Raw genomic sequence first — 14,494 nt, 5'->3', positions numbered from 1 at the left:
TACTATTGAGTTGGCCAAAAAGCTCATTTGGGTTTTTGCCGTACCATCTTACAGAAAACTCTTTGGCCAACCCGATGTTATTAAGCCCTTCTCTGGGAAGAGATAGTTTGCTCCACAGACTCAAGGCTTTTGATTGATTTTCCAATGACCTCTGTTTATCAGCTTGTTACTGTCCCAGATCCAGTCAGGGAACGAACTATTAGAACTGGTCTCTGCATCTTCACTGCTAACTCCCTGAGCAGGTTTCCAAGACTATGCATCTGGACCACTGCAACATCCTCCCAACTTGATTCCCTGCCCCTAGTCTCTGCTGTCCCCTGTGCACAGATGCAATGTTACATATCCAAGATCACACAGCTTGTCAGTGATGGTGCTGGAATTCGAACCTGAATCTAAGCTACTTAAGAAACAAAAGTACAAGAAAGGAAAAGGGTCTCAAATTGATATTTACAACTGTATTCCCAATGTGAACCACCACCCTCAGTCCCTTCTCTTGCTGTTTTCTGACTATTATCAACCCCAGGCAAACTGACCAATGGCAATCGCTGGAATGACACACCCTGTCATTTCTTTATACCTCTGCCCTGGCTGTTTGCTCCTCTGGCCTGTCATCTCCTCTGCCCTGTCCTGCAGAGCACTGCAACCAGAACTGAGCTCTCTGAGCACAATGTCATGGTTCACCACATCCCATGATATGGATCTGATTTTTCTTGGTCTTACATTGCTGCTAGGCAAGAATCCATATTTCCCAAACCACCCAGCCCCATACCCAATGCAGTCGCTGGTGAGTAGGTTTGACTAGGCTTTATGCGTCAATCTGGGGCCAAGGACAGGTGGGTTTCAAATGGGTGCTGATTTCACAAATGGGCTTCGGTAAAAGGCAAAAGGCAACTTCCATTTGCTAACTAAACAAAGCTATTCAATTTAAAATCTCTACAGAGATCTTACCCTAATAATCAGGAATTGCAACGAACAGATTACAGAGTCACCTATTCAGAATCAAGAAACTTTAGAATCAAAGGGACTTCAGAGTGCATTTCATGTAAATACTGCATTTCACAGATTAAGAATAGTACTGATTGACAAAATCAAAACATGGTCGAGTCATGTTGGAAACCAAGATATGTGTATGCTTTATTCCCTAATAAACCACCACCCTCAGTCAAGCCCTGAATCTAAGATTCCTGTGTCCTAGTACCCAGGGACCCTTCATTCACACATTTACCCAATCTTACAGCCACTGGGGAAATACCAAGGGGAGAAAGAAAGAAACTCAGAAAGAAAGAAACTCACAGCTTCTTCCAGGTGCTGCTGATCTGGATTATCATTTGGTGTGTGTCTCAAGATTTCTCGAAGAAGCAGAGGGTATTTCACCAGACGGCTTCTTGGAATATCCAGGAAATTCCAGAGATCTAGTTTTCGGCTAAAGGGGGATTCTAAACATCGCTGCAGGAAATCTTGGACTCGGTGATCTTGTTTTTTGTGGTCCAGCAGAGCTTTGGCAGCTACTTGATTGCTGCAGTAGCTGTCGTAGGAGCTGAGACAAGGTAGCTGAGAAAGGAACATGAGAGGAGGGGTGCAGCATTAAAATAAGCATGCTCTGAAGCTACATGCTGACATCACTCATTGGGACTGAACAAAGCCTAACTGGTCTCCAGGCCTGCCCAACATCTCTCTGTTTGCAAGGCTGGAGGAGACACACATGAAATCTTCAAAATGGCAGGCAATAGACAGATAGCTCTCTAGGCTCCGGCTTGCTTGCAGTTATTTTCTTAGCGGCATGTTTACTTTCTTGATTATTAAGACCTCAATAATTTGTTTGCATTTCTGTCAATCTAAGCTAGACACAAAAGAACTGGAATTACTGTATATGTCCACAATTCACAATTTTCCTAAATGGGGATTACTGCATATGCATACAGAATTGTCTTAAACTTTCAAAAGTATCTGGTGAGAGGAAAGAATATTTTTTAATAAGGGTTCTTTTAAAATTATTAATAAGAAACTAATCTAGAAGAGTTGGTGGGACAAAAAGAAAGGAGTCAGACCCCACAGCCCAGACCTTTGCATGGCCCAGAGCAAGCACCTCTACCTACATTAGTTTTAAAGTACTTGATTCCAAAGCAGACCAATTATAAAGAAATCCAAGAAGTTAAAAGTAGAATTAGTAAAAAATTAGATGCAGAAAGCATTTACAAACATCTTTTAAATTAGTTCTGACAGGCCAGAATATACCTTATGGTTAATATCACGGTCCCATGCAAAGAATATTGTTGTTGTTGTTTAGTCACTAAATCCTGGCTGATTCTTTTTGATCCCATGGACTGTAGCCTGCCAGGCTCCCCTGTTCATGGGATGTTTCAGGCAAGAACACTGGAGGGCCAACATTGCCATTTCCTTCTCCAGGGCTCTCCAGCCCTCCCCCGACCCGGGGATTGAACCTGCATCGCCTGCATTGGCAGGTAGGCGCTTTGCCACTGAGCCACCAGGGAAGCCCTCTGCAAAGAATACATTTTAAGACGCTGGAACACTTTTGAGTCCACCATCTTCCTTCCAGCCAAATACTAATTTCCCTGACATATCCCATGAGTCACAAGGTGCAAACACAAGGTCAAAGGCTCAGTGCAAGGGCCGCTCATCTCCCCTTTCCACTCCTTCCTGTGATGGCACCCTCATGTGCAAGCTGTCAGCTTCCAGAAGGTCATCAGAGGCGATCAAGCAGCCATCGGTCCTGCAGTGTTTGCTCCCCTCCCTGGACTAGGAGTCACACCTACCACAATGCCTGTTCTGTAGGAGGATTCAGGGTGAGACGGTGGCAAAGAGGGTCTTTCGTTTTTGCATCCTCAGTGCTGTGCACTAGGCCCACCATACAGCAGACAAGGTTTGTATTTTGAAAGAACTAATAAATCAATGTTTAATGGATTGCTGGATTAGATAATAATTGATGGTTTTTGAACTCAGCTTAAAAATAAGCTGCAGCGGCATTTGAAAAACGGGTCAAAGTTTAAGTGTTCTGCTGCTTCTTTTGCACCTTTTATCGAAATTATTTTCTCAGTGACTGACATCAGACAAGATACCATGGAAGTCAAGTTTAAAAAGTTTACTGTCGAGTTTAACATTTCCTGGAAATGTCTACTTTCTTTACATGTTATTAAAAATCTCTATTTGTATTAAAAAGAATTACAGAAATTCCTTTCTCAATGTTATATTTGGAAGTAATGACAACTGGTGCCTACACACATGCACATATACACAAACATCCTAGATGTGTAATGTTTAAAAAGTTCACTGTTGAGTTTAACATTTCTTGGAAATGTCTACCTTCCTTACATGTAATGAAAACAAAAAAACCTGTCTATTTAAAAGGGCTGCAGAAATTCTTTTCTCTATGTTGTGTTTGAAAGTAATAATAATTGGGACTTACACACACACACACACCCCCCACATGTGGCACTGTGGCTTGTAATTCAGATCTTCAGAGCTAATTAGAAAGAGACTCAGGCCCTCTTAACTTCATTTCCACTTCCTTGCCTTTCAAAAAGACTTGGAAATGGCCAATGTTTTCATTATGGAGAAACAAATCAGTAGTAACCATCAGATGTAATCTAGCGAAGCACCCCGCCCACGCTCCGCTTGCAGTCCAATGGGCCGTTACCCTCTCTGACCATGCCACCCTGCTGCCATGGCAACCAAATCTGGCTCTGGTCCTGTGTTCACACCTGACAGGGTCCTCATTTCCTGAGCATAACATGAAAAGCTATCTGGTACAGCTCACTGGCTAGAAAAACCCCACAAGTGATCTATAACCAGATAGGGAATGAAGAATACACATATCTTGGTTTCCAAATACAGGGCAATAACTCTAGAACAGGGAGAATCACATTCAAAGCCTAACTCAGTGACTAGTCAAGGGACCCTTCAGAAGCCTTTCTTCACCTACAAAATGCACATACTAATATCCTCTTTTAGTGAGACGTTAAAATACGGCAGATAAAAAGCGTTAACAGAGGTTGGTTCCCAGTTAAGAATTGGTAGCTACTAGCTATTATTATTTACTCCAAAAATATTTTTATTGAAGAAATTATGGTTTAGAGAAGCAAAACTACTTGCTTAGCTGGAGACAAAACTAGTCTGAAGTGTGTTTGTCCTTCCCACACCCTGAGAGTTCTGAAGTATTCCCCATCATTTAGACTATCAAGAATTTATAAGGGAAACGCTTTCTCTCTTTTTTTTTAAAGAAAGTCTTTCTACCTTTCTAACATTATGAAAAGTGATAGAACAAAGTTTTTTTTTTTTTTTTTTTGCTTCTGTGTACCCTGACTCTCTCTTTGGAATGAAAATTTAATTAGAACCCAAATTAACATGGGAACTTGCTGCTCTGTAGCTCTGATAAATTATTTTATTACTAAAAAAATGTTAGCATGAAGATGTAATTTGGGAAGTTGTTTCTTTATGAGAAAGGGAGGTTTATGAGAACAGGCCAGCCCATGGTTACTGATGTCCAGTAAAGAAGGTGGTTCCCTGAAAAAAACCCACCACTCTCTTTAAGGTCTTTAAAGTAAAAGCAATTGATTCATTCTAAGGTCAAAAGGACTGGTCAGGGCAATCCCACTTGGGCGGCTTACTTGTTTAAAAGAGCTTTTTTGCCCACTTTTTTCCTTTGGGGGGAAATAAATCAATTTTTCATGGGTGGAATGGGCTTTGACTTTTCTCATTCAAAGTCTACTAAGATGTTTATTTTGTTCTGTTAAAAAGACCAGAACTCAAACAGATGCACCCCTTGGTTTACAATTCCCACTCGCACGGACACATCTGCAGTGAAGAGAGGGAAAACATTTAACAGCTCATCAGGCCTGATAAATAAGGACCATTTCCCATGAGATCTGGTAACAATGGGCCAGTTGTGTAATTTCAGGCTGCTCTTCAAGCTGCAAGCTCCCATTTGATGTCTAAGTGTCCAGAGAGCAATGGACTGGCATGGTCAAACATCTTTGGTGTAAGTACAGAAAAGGGCTACAAAACCTACCCTCAAATCAAACCAATTTCCTAACAAAAGTGCATTTATTTCATAAAAAGAAAAGTAACAAAGCAGATTGCGTTCATTTTTGCTTCTCACATGAACAGACAATCTGTATATGACGTCTAAGGAAACCTTATAGTTCTACACTGCCGTCTCATCAGAAACAGAGGAGTCATCGTGCCATTCTGAAGTTGTTCCTTCTCCCACCAAAGCAGTCCACAGACTGAAGAAGTTTAAGAAACAGTAAGGCAGACTCTCTCATCTCATTACACCTCCTCTGTCTCCAGCTGGCTGACTCTTTTTAGAGAAATTTCTTTGTGGGCTAACGAAGTTAAGACATCTACCAGGGCTCATAATAAAATGAAAGTTAGAAAAAAAAATAAGATGAATGATCTCTCTTGAAATATTAAGGCACATGTTCTAAATTATTCATCTTAGAACATTACTTGACTTTCAGATACCCTTGGGATATTTCAGCCTCAGTGCTAAAACTGACTCCTGGACTAAAGCTAAGTCATGAAACCGTCAAAGTTTCTTGATCAAGGCAGTAATGGAGAAGCATTAAGGTAAGAAAAGAGATCAACCACAAAGCTTACTTGCTGGAAGGTTTAGGAAGGTTAAAATACAAATAAAGTGTAACTGGATAAACAGAAATCACATGGTAATAGGATTTATAATCTTCACACACTCTCCAAATAGCGGAATAACTCTAGCAGTGCTACTGTGGCGCTTCCTGCCTGTTCTGGAACACTGTGTGGATCAGAGGGACCTAATACTGCCTGGAAGAAGTCTTCAAAGTAATCTGCTTTCATTATCTGCTTCATAACAAATGAAAAACACCTGGGGCAGGGGTGGAACACTCAAGGACTTACAGAGGGAAATAGAAATGCATAATAGGGAGCAGTGGGGCCTGTGGCAAAACAGAAAGTACATACCTCGTCTAAAATAAACTACAACTGAACCACCACTGTAAGCGCTTAGTAAAACACTAACTCAGCCCCAGAACCAAAAATCTATAGACACCATCATCTAAAGTCACAACTGCTTTCTTCAATTATGAAAGGGTATGGGTTATATTAGGGTACAGATCAGCATAACACCCAGCTCTCGTAAGAAGTTACTTAGGATCAGATACATGCTAAACATTAACAGTATTTAGTCATTACCTTGTTTATGAAATAACATTTGACCATAAGGAAATTTTTTTTTTTTTTGGTAGCATCAATAAAGCATTTTTAGTGATGGACAGGAAGCTGTCCTTAAATTTTCACTAGAATGAAAGAGGTAATAGCTATATTTGGTGTGATGTGAATATTAATTAGTTTTACTTAATTTGATGTGAAACTAGTAACAATTTCATGTGTGCCTTTACTTCTTTTATTGCACAAAGGCCATGTTATCTTTAAATGCAGTTCATTTACAATAAGAAAAAAAAACTGTTTCTATGCTCTGAGGCGATAAAGGCTAATAAATATAATGATAAATTATACTAGAAACTTGCCATTTTAATTTTTCTGATGTGAAACCAAAAGTTTGCCTATAAAAAAAGTCCAGCTAAAAATGAAACTCCATTGACATTACTGAAAATCATCTTCAATCAAAGCCAGAGAACTTTTCTTACCCAGCCCACGAGGATGGGACCGACGTGCTCAGTCGAGCCATCGGGCTTGCGGACATCTCGAAGCTGACTAAGGAGGTCTGGTGAGAAACAAACAAGAGTCCTTATTTTGTTAGGCACTCAAAATATGAACAGGGCTGGGAAAGTCTGGGTTACTCACGTTATTACATAACCGTGACTTGTTATAAGACAACTCAGTTAATGCTACAAGTCACGACTCATCCTGGGAACAAAATTATACCTTCATGGAGAGGAATCAGGGAGTCCAGTGTTCCAAAAATTTGATTCAACTCCTGTTCTGTCATTATGGAGAGTTTCAGCATAGGGTCGTGATAGGCCTGCACAAGAAGGGCAAGAGATAGAAGCACGCATTTACAATCAGAAAAAGCAAGCTGTTAACGTAAATGGCTTCTGAGAGGCCCTATGGAGTAACAGAGTATTTGGCTTTCCCCAGTGACTTCTCCCATAATGCTGCACAAACAGCAGATGGGTGTGGTTGGAGCAGATGAGAATCCGGTATTGCCTTCAGCCTTTGCAGTTGCTGATAAACCAAAGCTGATTTTTTCAAGCTTTTTTTTCCCTCCTAGTATATCTTACGTCTCAGAAAGGGCAAGAATTCTAAATATAGAGCAGATTTGATTTGTATGTTTCAAAAATTAACCTTACTGAAGGTCCAGCAGCTTGAAAAATTCCCACTGTGTACAAAATTAGTTACCACTAGGTTATTTTTCAATCAGTCTGTATTTAAACTGTGAAGGGGGAAAAAGGTGCTTGGTATCCTTTACTATGAAACTGAAGCAGAGAGGGCAAAATCTCTGCTAATCTTATCATCTCTTATTAATGGTAAGTAAACCAGAGTTCAGTTCAGTTGTTCAGTTGTGTCTGACTTTTTGCAACCCCATGGACTGCAGCACGCCAGGCTTCCCTGTTCATCACCAACTCCTGGAGGTTGCTCAAACTCATGTCCATTGAGTCGGTGATGTCATCTGACCATCTCGTCCATTGTCATCCCTCTCTCCTCCTGCCTTCAATCTTTCCCAGCATCAGGGTCTTTTCCATGAATTGGTTCTTCACATCAGGTGGCCAAAGTTTTGGAGTTTCAGGTTCAGTGTCAGTCCTTCCAATGAATATTCAGGACTGATTTCCTTTAGGATTGACTGGGTTGACCATGAATAATACATGTATACACAATTATACCCAAGGCACTGCAAAGACTGAGACTGCACAGTCCCTGCGTTCAAGTTTTATAAAGCTCACTGGGAAGATTTAAAAAAAAAAGGTGTGGAAAAATTAATGTTAAAAAAAAAAGTTTATGGTTAAAAATAGGAGAGATGTCACATGGCACCAAAATTCACCAGATGATAACTGCTCTAGTAGATCAGAGAATTAGAGGTGGATTGGCTATGGGATATTTTAAAGATGAGGTACTTGGCACAGAGAAAGAGGTAGTAAATACTGTTGAATGAACTGAGATTTGAGTTTGCTTCTGGAGGACAGGTGGACATGGATGGTTGAAATGAAAGAGAGGGGTTTGCTGGAAGGCAGGGCCAGCAAAGCAAAGGATACAAGTGAAAAAGGTAAGGAGGTTGATCTTGGAGGAGGAAGGAGGAGCTGAACTTATGACCAGCAAGAGGTCTCCTAGAGTTAAATGCCTCCTCTGTCCTCCCCACGTTCTTCACCTTCAGCCCTGCCCAAAACTCAATTTTTGTTGACTGTATCCAACAAAAGCTCGGATGGCCATCTCTCAGGAATGCTACGGATGGGACTTGATATTAGCATAAAATTAGGTTCCCAGGTCGGGAAGTTCCCCTGCAGAAGCAAACGGCACCCACATGTGTATTCCTGCCTGGAGAATCCCATGGACACAGGAGCCTGGTGGGCTACAGCCCATGGGGTCGCAAAGAGTGGGACATGACTGAGCAACTGAGCACATGCACACACACAGGGACACTTAGGAGAAGGGAAGCATCTTTCCAACCCTGTTAATTTTTGAGACAGCTGAGAGAGTCACAGGAAGAAGTCTGGATTTTAGCCTCCACGGCAGACAATGGAATGGAAAGGTTTTTGAGGCAGGATGGCTGTCAAGATTATACAGACTACAAGGCATGAATTTCCTTTCCCTTCCCACACACAAAGTGATTACAGACGATTTTCCATATGAAAGACCCTAACTTACAAGACAGTATTCATCTGCCTCCATGAATGACTTTACCCACTTACGGGACTCAAACGACTTTCTCTCTAAGACACCATTCCAATTTCAGACGTCTGCATATTCTCTCCCAGGGCTGAGGGAGTCCTGCCTGTGAGACTTCTAGGACAATGAAATGCATGAGAAGCCAGGCCTCATGAACACTTTCTGATTAAAATGAGGTCTTCTTTGGCGTGCGTTAGAGACATGCATGGGTGCCAGCCCTAAAGGTGTCAGGTCTAGAGCCTGCTTGCTTTGAGCCATTTTCCCTACTACTTGGTTTGTAGGTTCCTCTCAATTTTTTATGACCTGTCTTAGTCATAAAAAGAGTGATCATAAAGTACAGTCTTAGCACTGTGAAATTACTCAGAGGAAAATAAGCAGGAGGTGACTCAAAGGACCACTGGATTTGAATGTACCTTTTTTGCCAATTTCAAGTCCTCTATTAAATCTTCTTCTCCTTGAGAAAGCTCAAAGATTGCCTGCAAGGAAAGATAACACACATTTACTGAACTTTCATTTATGAGACCAAATTCAAATGATGCTGGTGCCAGTGTGCAAAGCCCCAAATCTACTTATTTCTTCAGGATTTTTACAGGATTCTTAAAATATTAAATTAACCCAAAGCAATTGTATCTAGTGACTAAAACCTACAAAAAAAACAATTATGCAAAACTTCTGTGTAATGTGCTTATCTGTTTGTGGGAAAAAGAGTTTCCATTTATGCTTCCAATCCAACAAGTCATCTTTCACTTACAGAATTTTGATGCAGCTGAACAAGACAGAGTTATTTTAGGTGAAATAATTAGAATTTGAGCCATGGTTGTGAGTCTGTGTCTTGGTTGTGAATGGCAATCATAATAAATGATACAGGGCCTGTTCTCAGTGATGGATATGGAATTATTATTAACTGGGCCATCACAATTTGTCTTCCTTCTATTCAACAGAAGGTGAATCTCAACAGAGAGCTTTATTCCTATCAGCCACTTGTGTTAAGGCTGCATTGTAGGAAGAATCCAATATTTTATCACTTTAAATGTCTGGTGAAGTTAATTCATTCTAAATTACTTCTCACCTTCACACTGTACAATAAATAAAACCAAAGGAGCTGGCTGTGTGAAAATGTGTGTAAATGAATCATCTCTAATTTGGCTCTATTAAGCCATCTTAATCTAAGAGCTATGATGCACAGAACAGTCTTTTACTTTCACCTAAGAGTCTAAACTGTTGGCAAACTTAATGTTATTAAAGGACTGCATGTTTGTGGTGATAGTTCAGGGACTACGGCGTGTGTTTTGAATTAGAGGGAAGAAGGCAGCAGGCGTGGAGAACACCTGCGTCCCTGGGCCTATTGAACAGTGGGGTGATGAACGTGCTCCCTGGCAACAGGTGAAGGCTGGACGCTGTGCTGGAGGCCGGTGCATGGCGACCCCTCTCAAGGTCCAGTAAAGTTTCCACATCATGACCTCCTGGTACTCTATATTTTGTTTAACCTTTTATTTTGAAATAATTATAGACTCACACGAGGAGTTACAAAAATAATACAGAGAGGATCTGTATAGCCATGACTCAGCCTCCTGCACTGGTGCCATCTTATATAACTATACAGCATTATCAAGTCCAGGACGTGGGTAGGCACAATAATGAACTATTTTTACTTGGACCCTGGGAGCTTCCCAGGTGGCTCAGTGGTATAGAAGCCGCCTGCCAATGCAGGAGACTCAGGTTTGATCCCTGGGTTGGGAAGATCCCCTGGAGGAGGAAACTGGACCTTCCTCAGATTTCCTTGTATGTCTGTTTCACCAGAGCTCAGTGTGGCCCCCAGGAGAGGAGGACCACAGAAGCTGTAGTGGGGTACACGGTGGGCAGGCATCTGTGTGGGTGGAAAGCATGAAGACCATGGGCTTTGGAGTAGGACAGACCTGGGTTCAAATCCCACCTCTGCAACTTTCTAGGTGGGTGACCCTGTACCTTAATCATCTCCTCATCTGCAGAACCAGTCCTCCCATCTGTCCTTACTACTATCAGAAAGTCCAAGTTACATATGTACACTACTCACACTTTGGAAAATGCAGAAAAATACGAAGAGGAAAAATTTAAATCATCCACAATATCATCTTGTTAACCACTGTTAAAATTTTGCCACTGTTAATATTTCTGCAAATGATATTATTAGTGTATGTATTATTTTTAAATTGCCTATTCATTTTTTAAAATAGGTAATACATCAATATGGTTCAAAATTCATAGCATAGGAATGGCCACATGGTGAAAACTTCCTTCTCGCCTCCTTCCCGCCATCTAGTTCTTCTATCAGGAGTCAACAATGTTACCAGCTCCTTATACGTCTTTTCAGAAATATTTTATGCGTCTATAAGCAAATACAGGGCTTCCCTCATAGCTCAGTTGGTAATGAGTCTGCCTGCAATGCAGGAGACCCTGGTTTGATTCTTGGGTTGGGAAGATCCCCTGGAGAAGGAATAGGCTACCCACTCCAGTATTCTTGGGCTTCCCTTGTGGCTCAGCTTGTAAAGAACCTGCCTGCAATGCAGGCGACCTGGGTGTGATCCCTGGGTTGGGAAGATCCTCTGGAGAAGGGAAAGGCTACCCACTCCATTATTCTGGCCTTGAAAATACCATGGACTGTATAGTCCATGGGGTCGCAAAGAGTCGGACATGACTGAGCGACTTTCACTTTCATGCAAATAACACACACATACACACACACTCATTTTTCCTTCTTCTACATAAATACTACCATACTATAACACCCTACTTTGTGTCTTGTTTTATCCACTTAGCCAACACTTCTTGTGTTTCTATAGTTACAGAAGGTATGGGCATTCATTATGGAACCAGGCCTTGATAATAGATGTTTGGGTTCTTTCTGGCACTGTTTTAAATGTTTCTGTGATGAATAACCTTACACATACTTTGTTTCATCTATGTACAAGTATGCCTGGCAGATAAAGTCCTAGAAAAAACTGCTGAGTCAAAAACCTAGAAAGTTCTTCAAATACACCTTTCGCCAACATCAGGTTTTCTACTAGAAAAGATATTCCAAGGATTTCCCTAGATGATACACCTTTGAAGTGTTCAGCACAGCTTGGCACATGACAAGTTCCCTATAAAGTAATATTATCATAGCCATCTAGAGCTACAGATGCAGAAAATTTATAGGGAATGAAATTAACTGCATTCCATACTAAAGTCTTCCATAAAACTGGATCAAAGTTTCATAAACTGAATATTTAAAAATATTCCAGAAGGTGCTATTAAGATATAATTAATGTGATTATTTCTGTGAACGCTAGGATCCTAAAGAGATACTTCCTGATTCATCTTCTTTATGAAATCAGATTTTCACATCACTTTTTTTTTTTTTCCTCTCTAATATTTACTTATTTATTTGACTGCTCTCAGTCTTAGTTGCAGCATGTGGGATCTTTAGCTGCGGCATGTGGGATCTAGTTCTCTGACCAGGGATGGAACCTGGGCCCCCTGCATTAGAAGCACCAAGTCTTAGCCACTGGACAACCAGGGAAGTCCCCACATCAGTTTTTTTTTTTTTTAAGTCAGGGCCATACCCAACCAGATGGATGCTGGCTTCTCAGTTCCTTACAAGGTCTGACATCCCCATCCACCCTCCTTCTGACGATGCGGTAAAGAACTCATGTGGAGACAGGGGCATAGATGCGGCCTGGCTCTCACCCATAGTGCACCTTGTTCCAAACACATGCCCAACTCCAGGGGCCCCAGCCTACCTCCTGCCGTTTGATTTCCTTGGACGTGAGCATTTGATTGACGCACACGTCGAAGGTCTCACTCCACAGCTTGCTGTCTCTCCGCTTTGTGCTCGAGGGGGCAGCATTCCTGGACCAGGGTCGGGGGCCCAGGAGGTCGGGACGGCTCTCACTGCGGAAGCTGATGGACCGCTGAACAATGAGAAAAACAAACCGTCACAGGCACAGCAGCAGGACTGGGTGGATCATGTGAGCGGCTTCCTGTCACTGACAGAACATAAATCAGACATGTGCAAGGAGGAGAGGAAAATGCCACGAGGCTCGTGGGAAGTAGGGCATTGTCTCTCGCCTACGTGCTAAGGAAAATTGGGCAAGGGGCCGCTTTCAGAGACGTGCTGGGAGTATCCGTTCTGCGAGACTGGGCTAACCCTGTGTACCATAGCATAAGAGCACTTCAGGTCAAATGCGTGCACACAGGCGGCTCTCAGTCAAGGGATGGGCTCTGTTTTCTTCCAGTGGACACCTCCGCTCTCGAGAAGAACAAAGGTTAACAGAAGTGGATGTTCTTCAAAAAACAAACCAACCCAACATCTGGCTAGTAGGCCTACTCTTCTCCTTCTGGGAACACAGCCCACTCTCCTTGGGTAACCCCTCTCACTTTATTTGGGCAGACTCCCCCAGACCTGACCAATCAGAGTACCCCACCACCCTGCTTCAGAGAGGGGACCTAATTCCCTGGAATTTGCTGTGTGCTCCATGGGAGAAAGAACGGACGATCGTTTCTTCAGGACCATAAGCTCAAGAGATAACCTAAGCAGCAGTTTCTTGCAGCAATTCACGCTGGTTACACAGAAGACTGTGTATGCTACAGGAGAGCATAAAGGGACACACAGAACGGAAGAAGGAGAGAGTTCACAGTGGGGGGAAGGGAGCAGCAAGCTCTACCAACACCATCTGAGCCCCTGGATCTCAGTGTGATTGAAGCCAGGGAGAGCCACGCAAAGACTAAGGGGCTGACACATTCCCCTGTCGGTTACGATCTTGGCAGCAAAGGACACCACTCTCGCCTTATTTTTCTGATTTTCCAAAGAGGTTCTAGTAGACTTTGGGATGGTCTAATCATCCAAAGTCTTCCCATGTAGCTGAGACAAGCTAGCACAGTGCTTTCTCTTGACAAATGCAAATAATCAAGAAGAAAGCTGAGTGTATCATCTTCAGCCTTCATCCTAGAAGATTTCAACACACATACTGGAAATGTTGCCAAAGCAGTGAGGTGTTGCTATGCTCAAAAGTCACATTCTTATTTAGCAAGTGTTCCCTGCCACAGCTGTGGCCACATGTCTATGGCCTTCGATGTGAAGTTCCAACTCCTTAGTTGGGCACTGAAGTCCTCCTGTAATCTGACCACAGTCTGTACATCTAGGATCACCTCCTACCACTCAACCATGAGCCCCCTCTTCTCCAGCTCTACGCGGTTATCTGCCGGACGTGCCTAAAATGTAATGCTCTGCCACTTGCTGTGCTTCCTTCAAGCAGTCTTTTTTTTCTGGAATGCTTTTCTTGCCTTGCCTTGCTGGCGAACTCCTAACTGTCCTTGGGATAGGTATAATGCAAACACCTCCTCTAGGGAGCCTGTACCAATGTTCTCCCATCCTTTCCCAGAACCATCTGGACATATCTCTGATATAGTGATGATCACACTTCATGATACTTATAGTCATCTACTCTGAACTAGAAACTTCTGTGGGTAGGAACTGATTTTGCATGTTAAATATGAGTCATCATCACTGAAACCTTCTAAGGTAGCTTTCAAATATTTTGAGATTCAACAATAAAATTTAAGAAAGTATATTTTAAAAGAACTATCCATAACATTGTTGAGTACATTAGAATTCGTCTGCTTTCTCAGGTGGCACTATGGT

At 42.1% G+C, this 14,494-nt stretch overlaps 1 protein-coding gene across 9 annotated transcripts in view; it reads right to left on the bottom strand.

The window, feature by feature from the left end:
- The window catches only part of ARHGEF3 (Rho guanine nucleotide exchange factor 3), a 313,583-nt gene that overhangs the window by 12,225 nt on the left and 286,864 nt on the right, over nt 1-14,494 (bottom strand). For all 9 annotated transcript variants that reach the window (XM_003587632.6, XM_059880073.1, XM_059880075.1 and 6 more), the window contains 5 exons: nt 12,594-12,764; nt 9,249-9,311; nt 6,880-6,976; nt 6,642-6,718; nt 1,294-1,551 (listed from right to left, as the gene is read on the bottom strand). In XM_003587632.6, the coding sequence (XP_003587680.1) occupies nt 1,294-1,551; nt 6,642-6,718; nt 6,880-6,976; nt 9,249-9,311; nt 12,594-12,764 (666 nt within the window). The remainder of the gene's footprint in view (nt 1-1,293; nt 1,552-6,641; nt 6,719-6,879; nt 6,977-9,248; nt 9,312-12,593; nt 12,765-14,494) is intronic.

This window comes from Bos taurus, chromosome 22, assembly GCF_002263795.3.
Source record: "Bos taurus isolate L1 Dominette 01449 registration number 42190680 breed Hereford chromosome 22, ARS-UCD2.0, whole genome shotgun sequence".
NCBI lineage: Eukaryota > Metazoa > Chordata > Mammalia > Artiodactyla > Bovidae > Bos > Bos taurus.
Note: the sequence above shows the minus strand (reverse complement) of the source record. Positions and strands in the feature narration are given on the sequence as shown.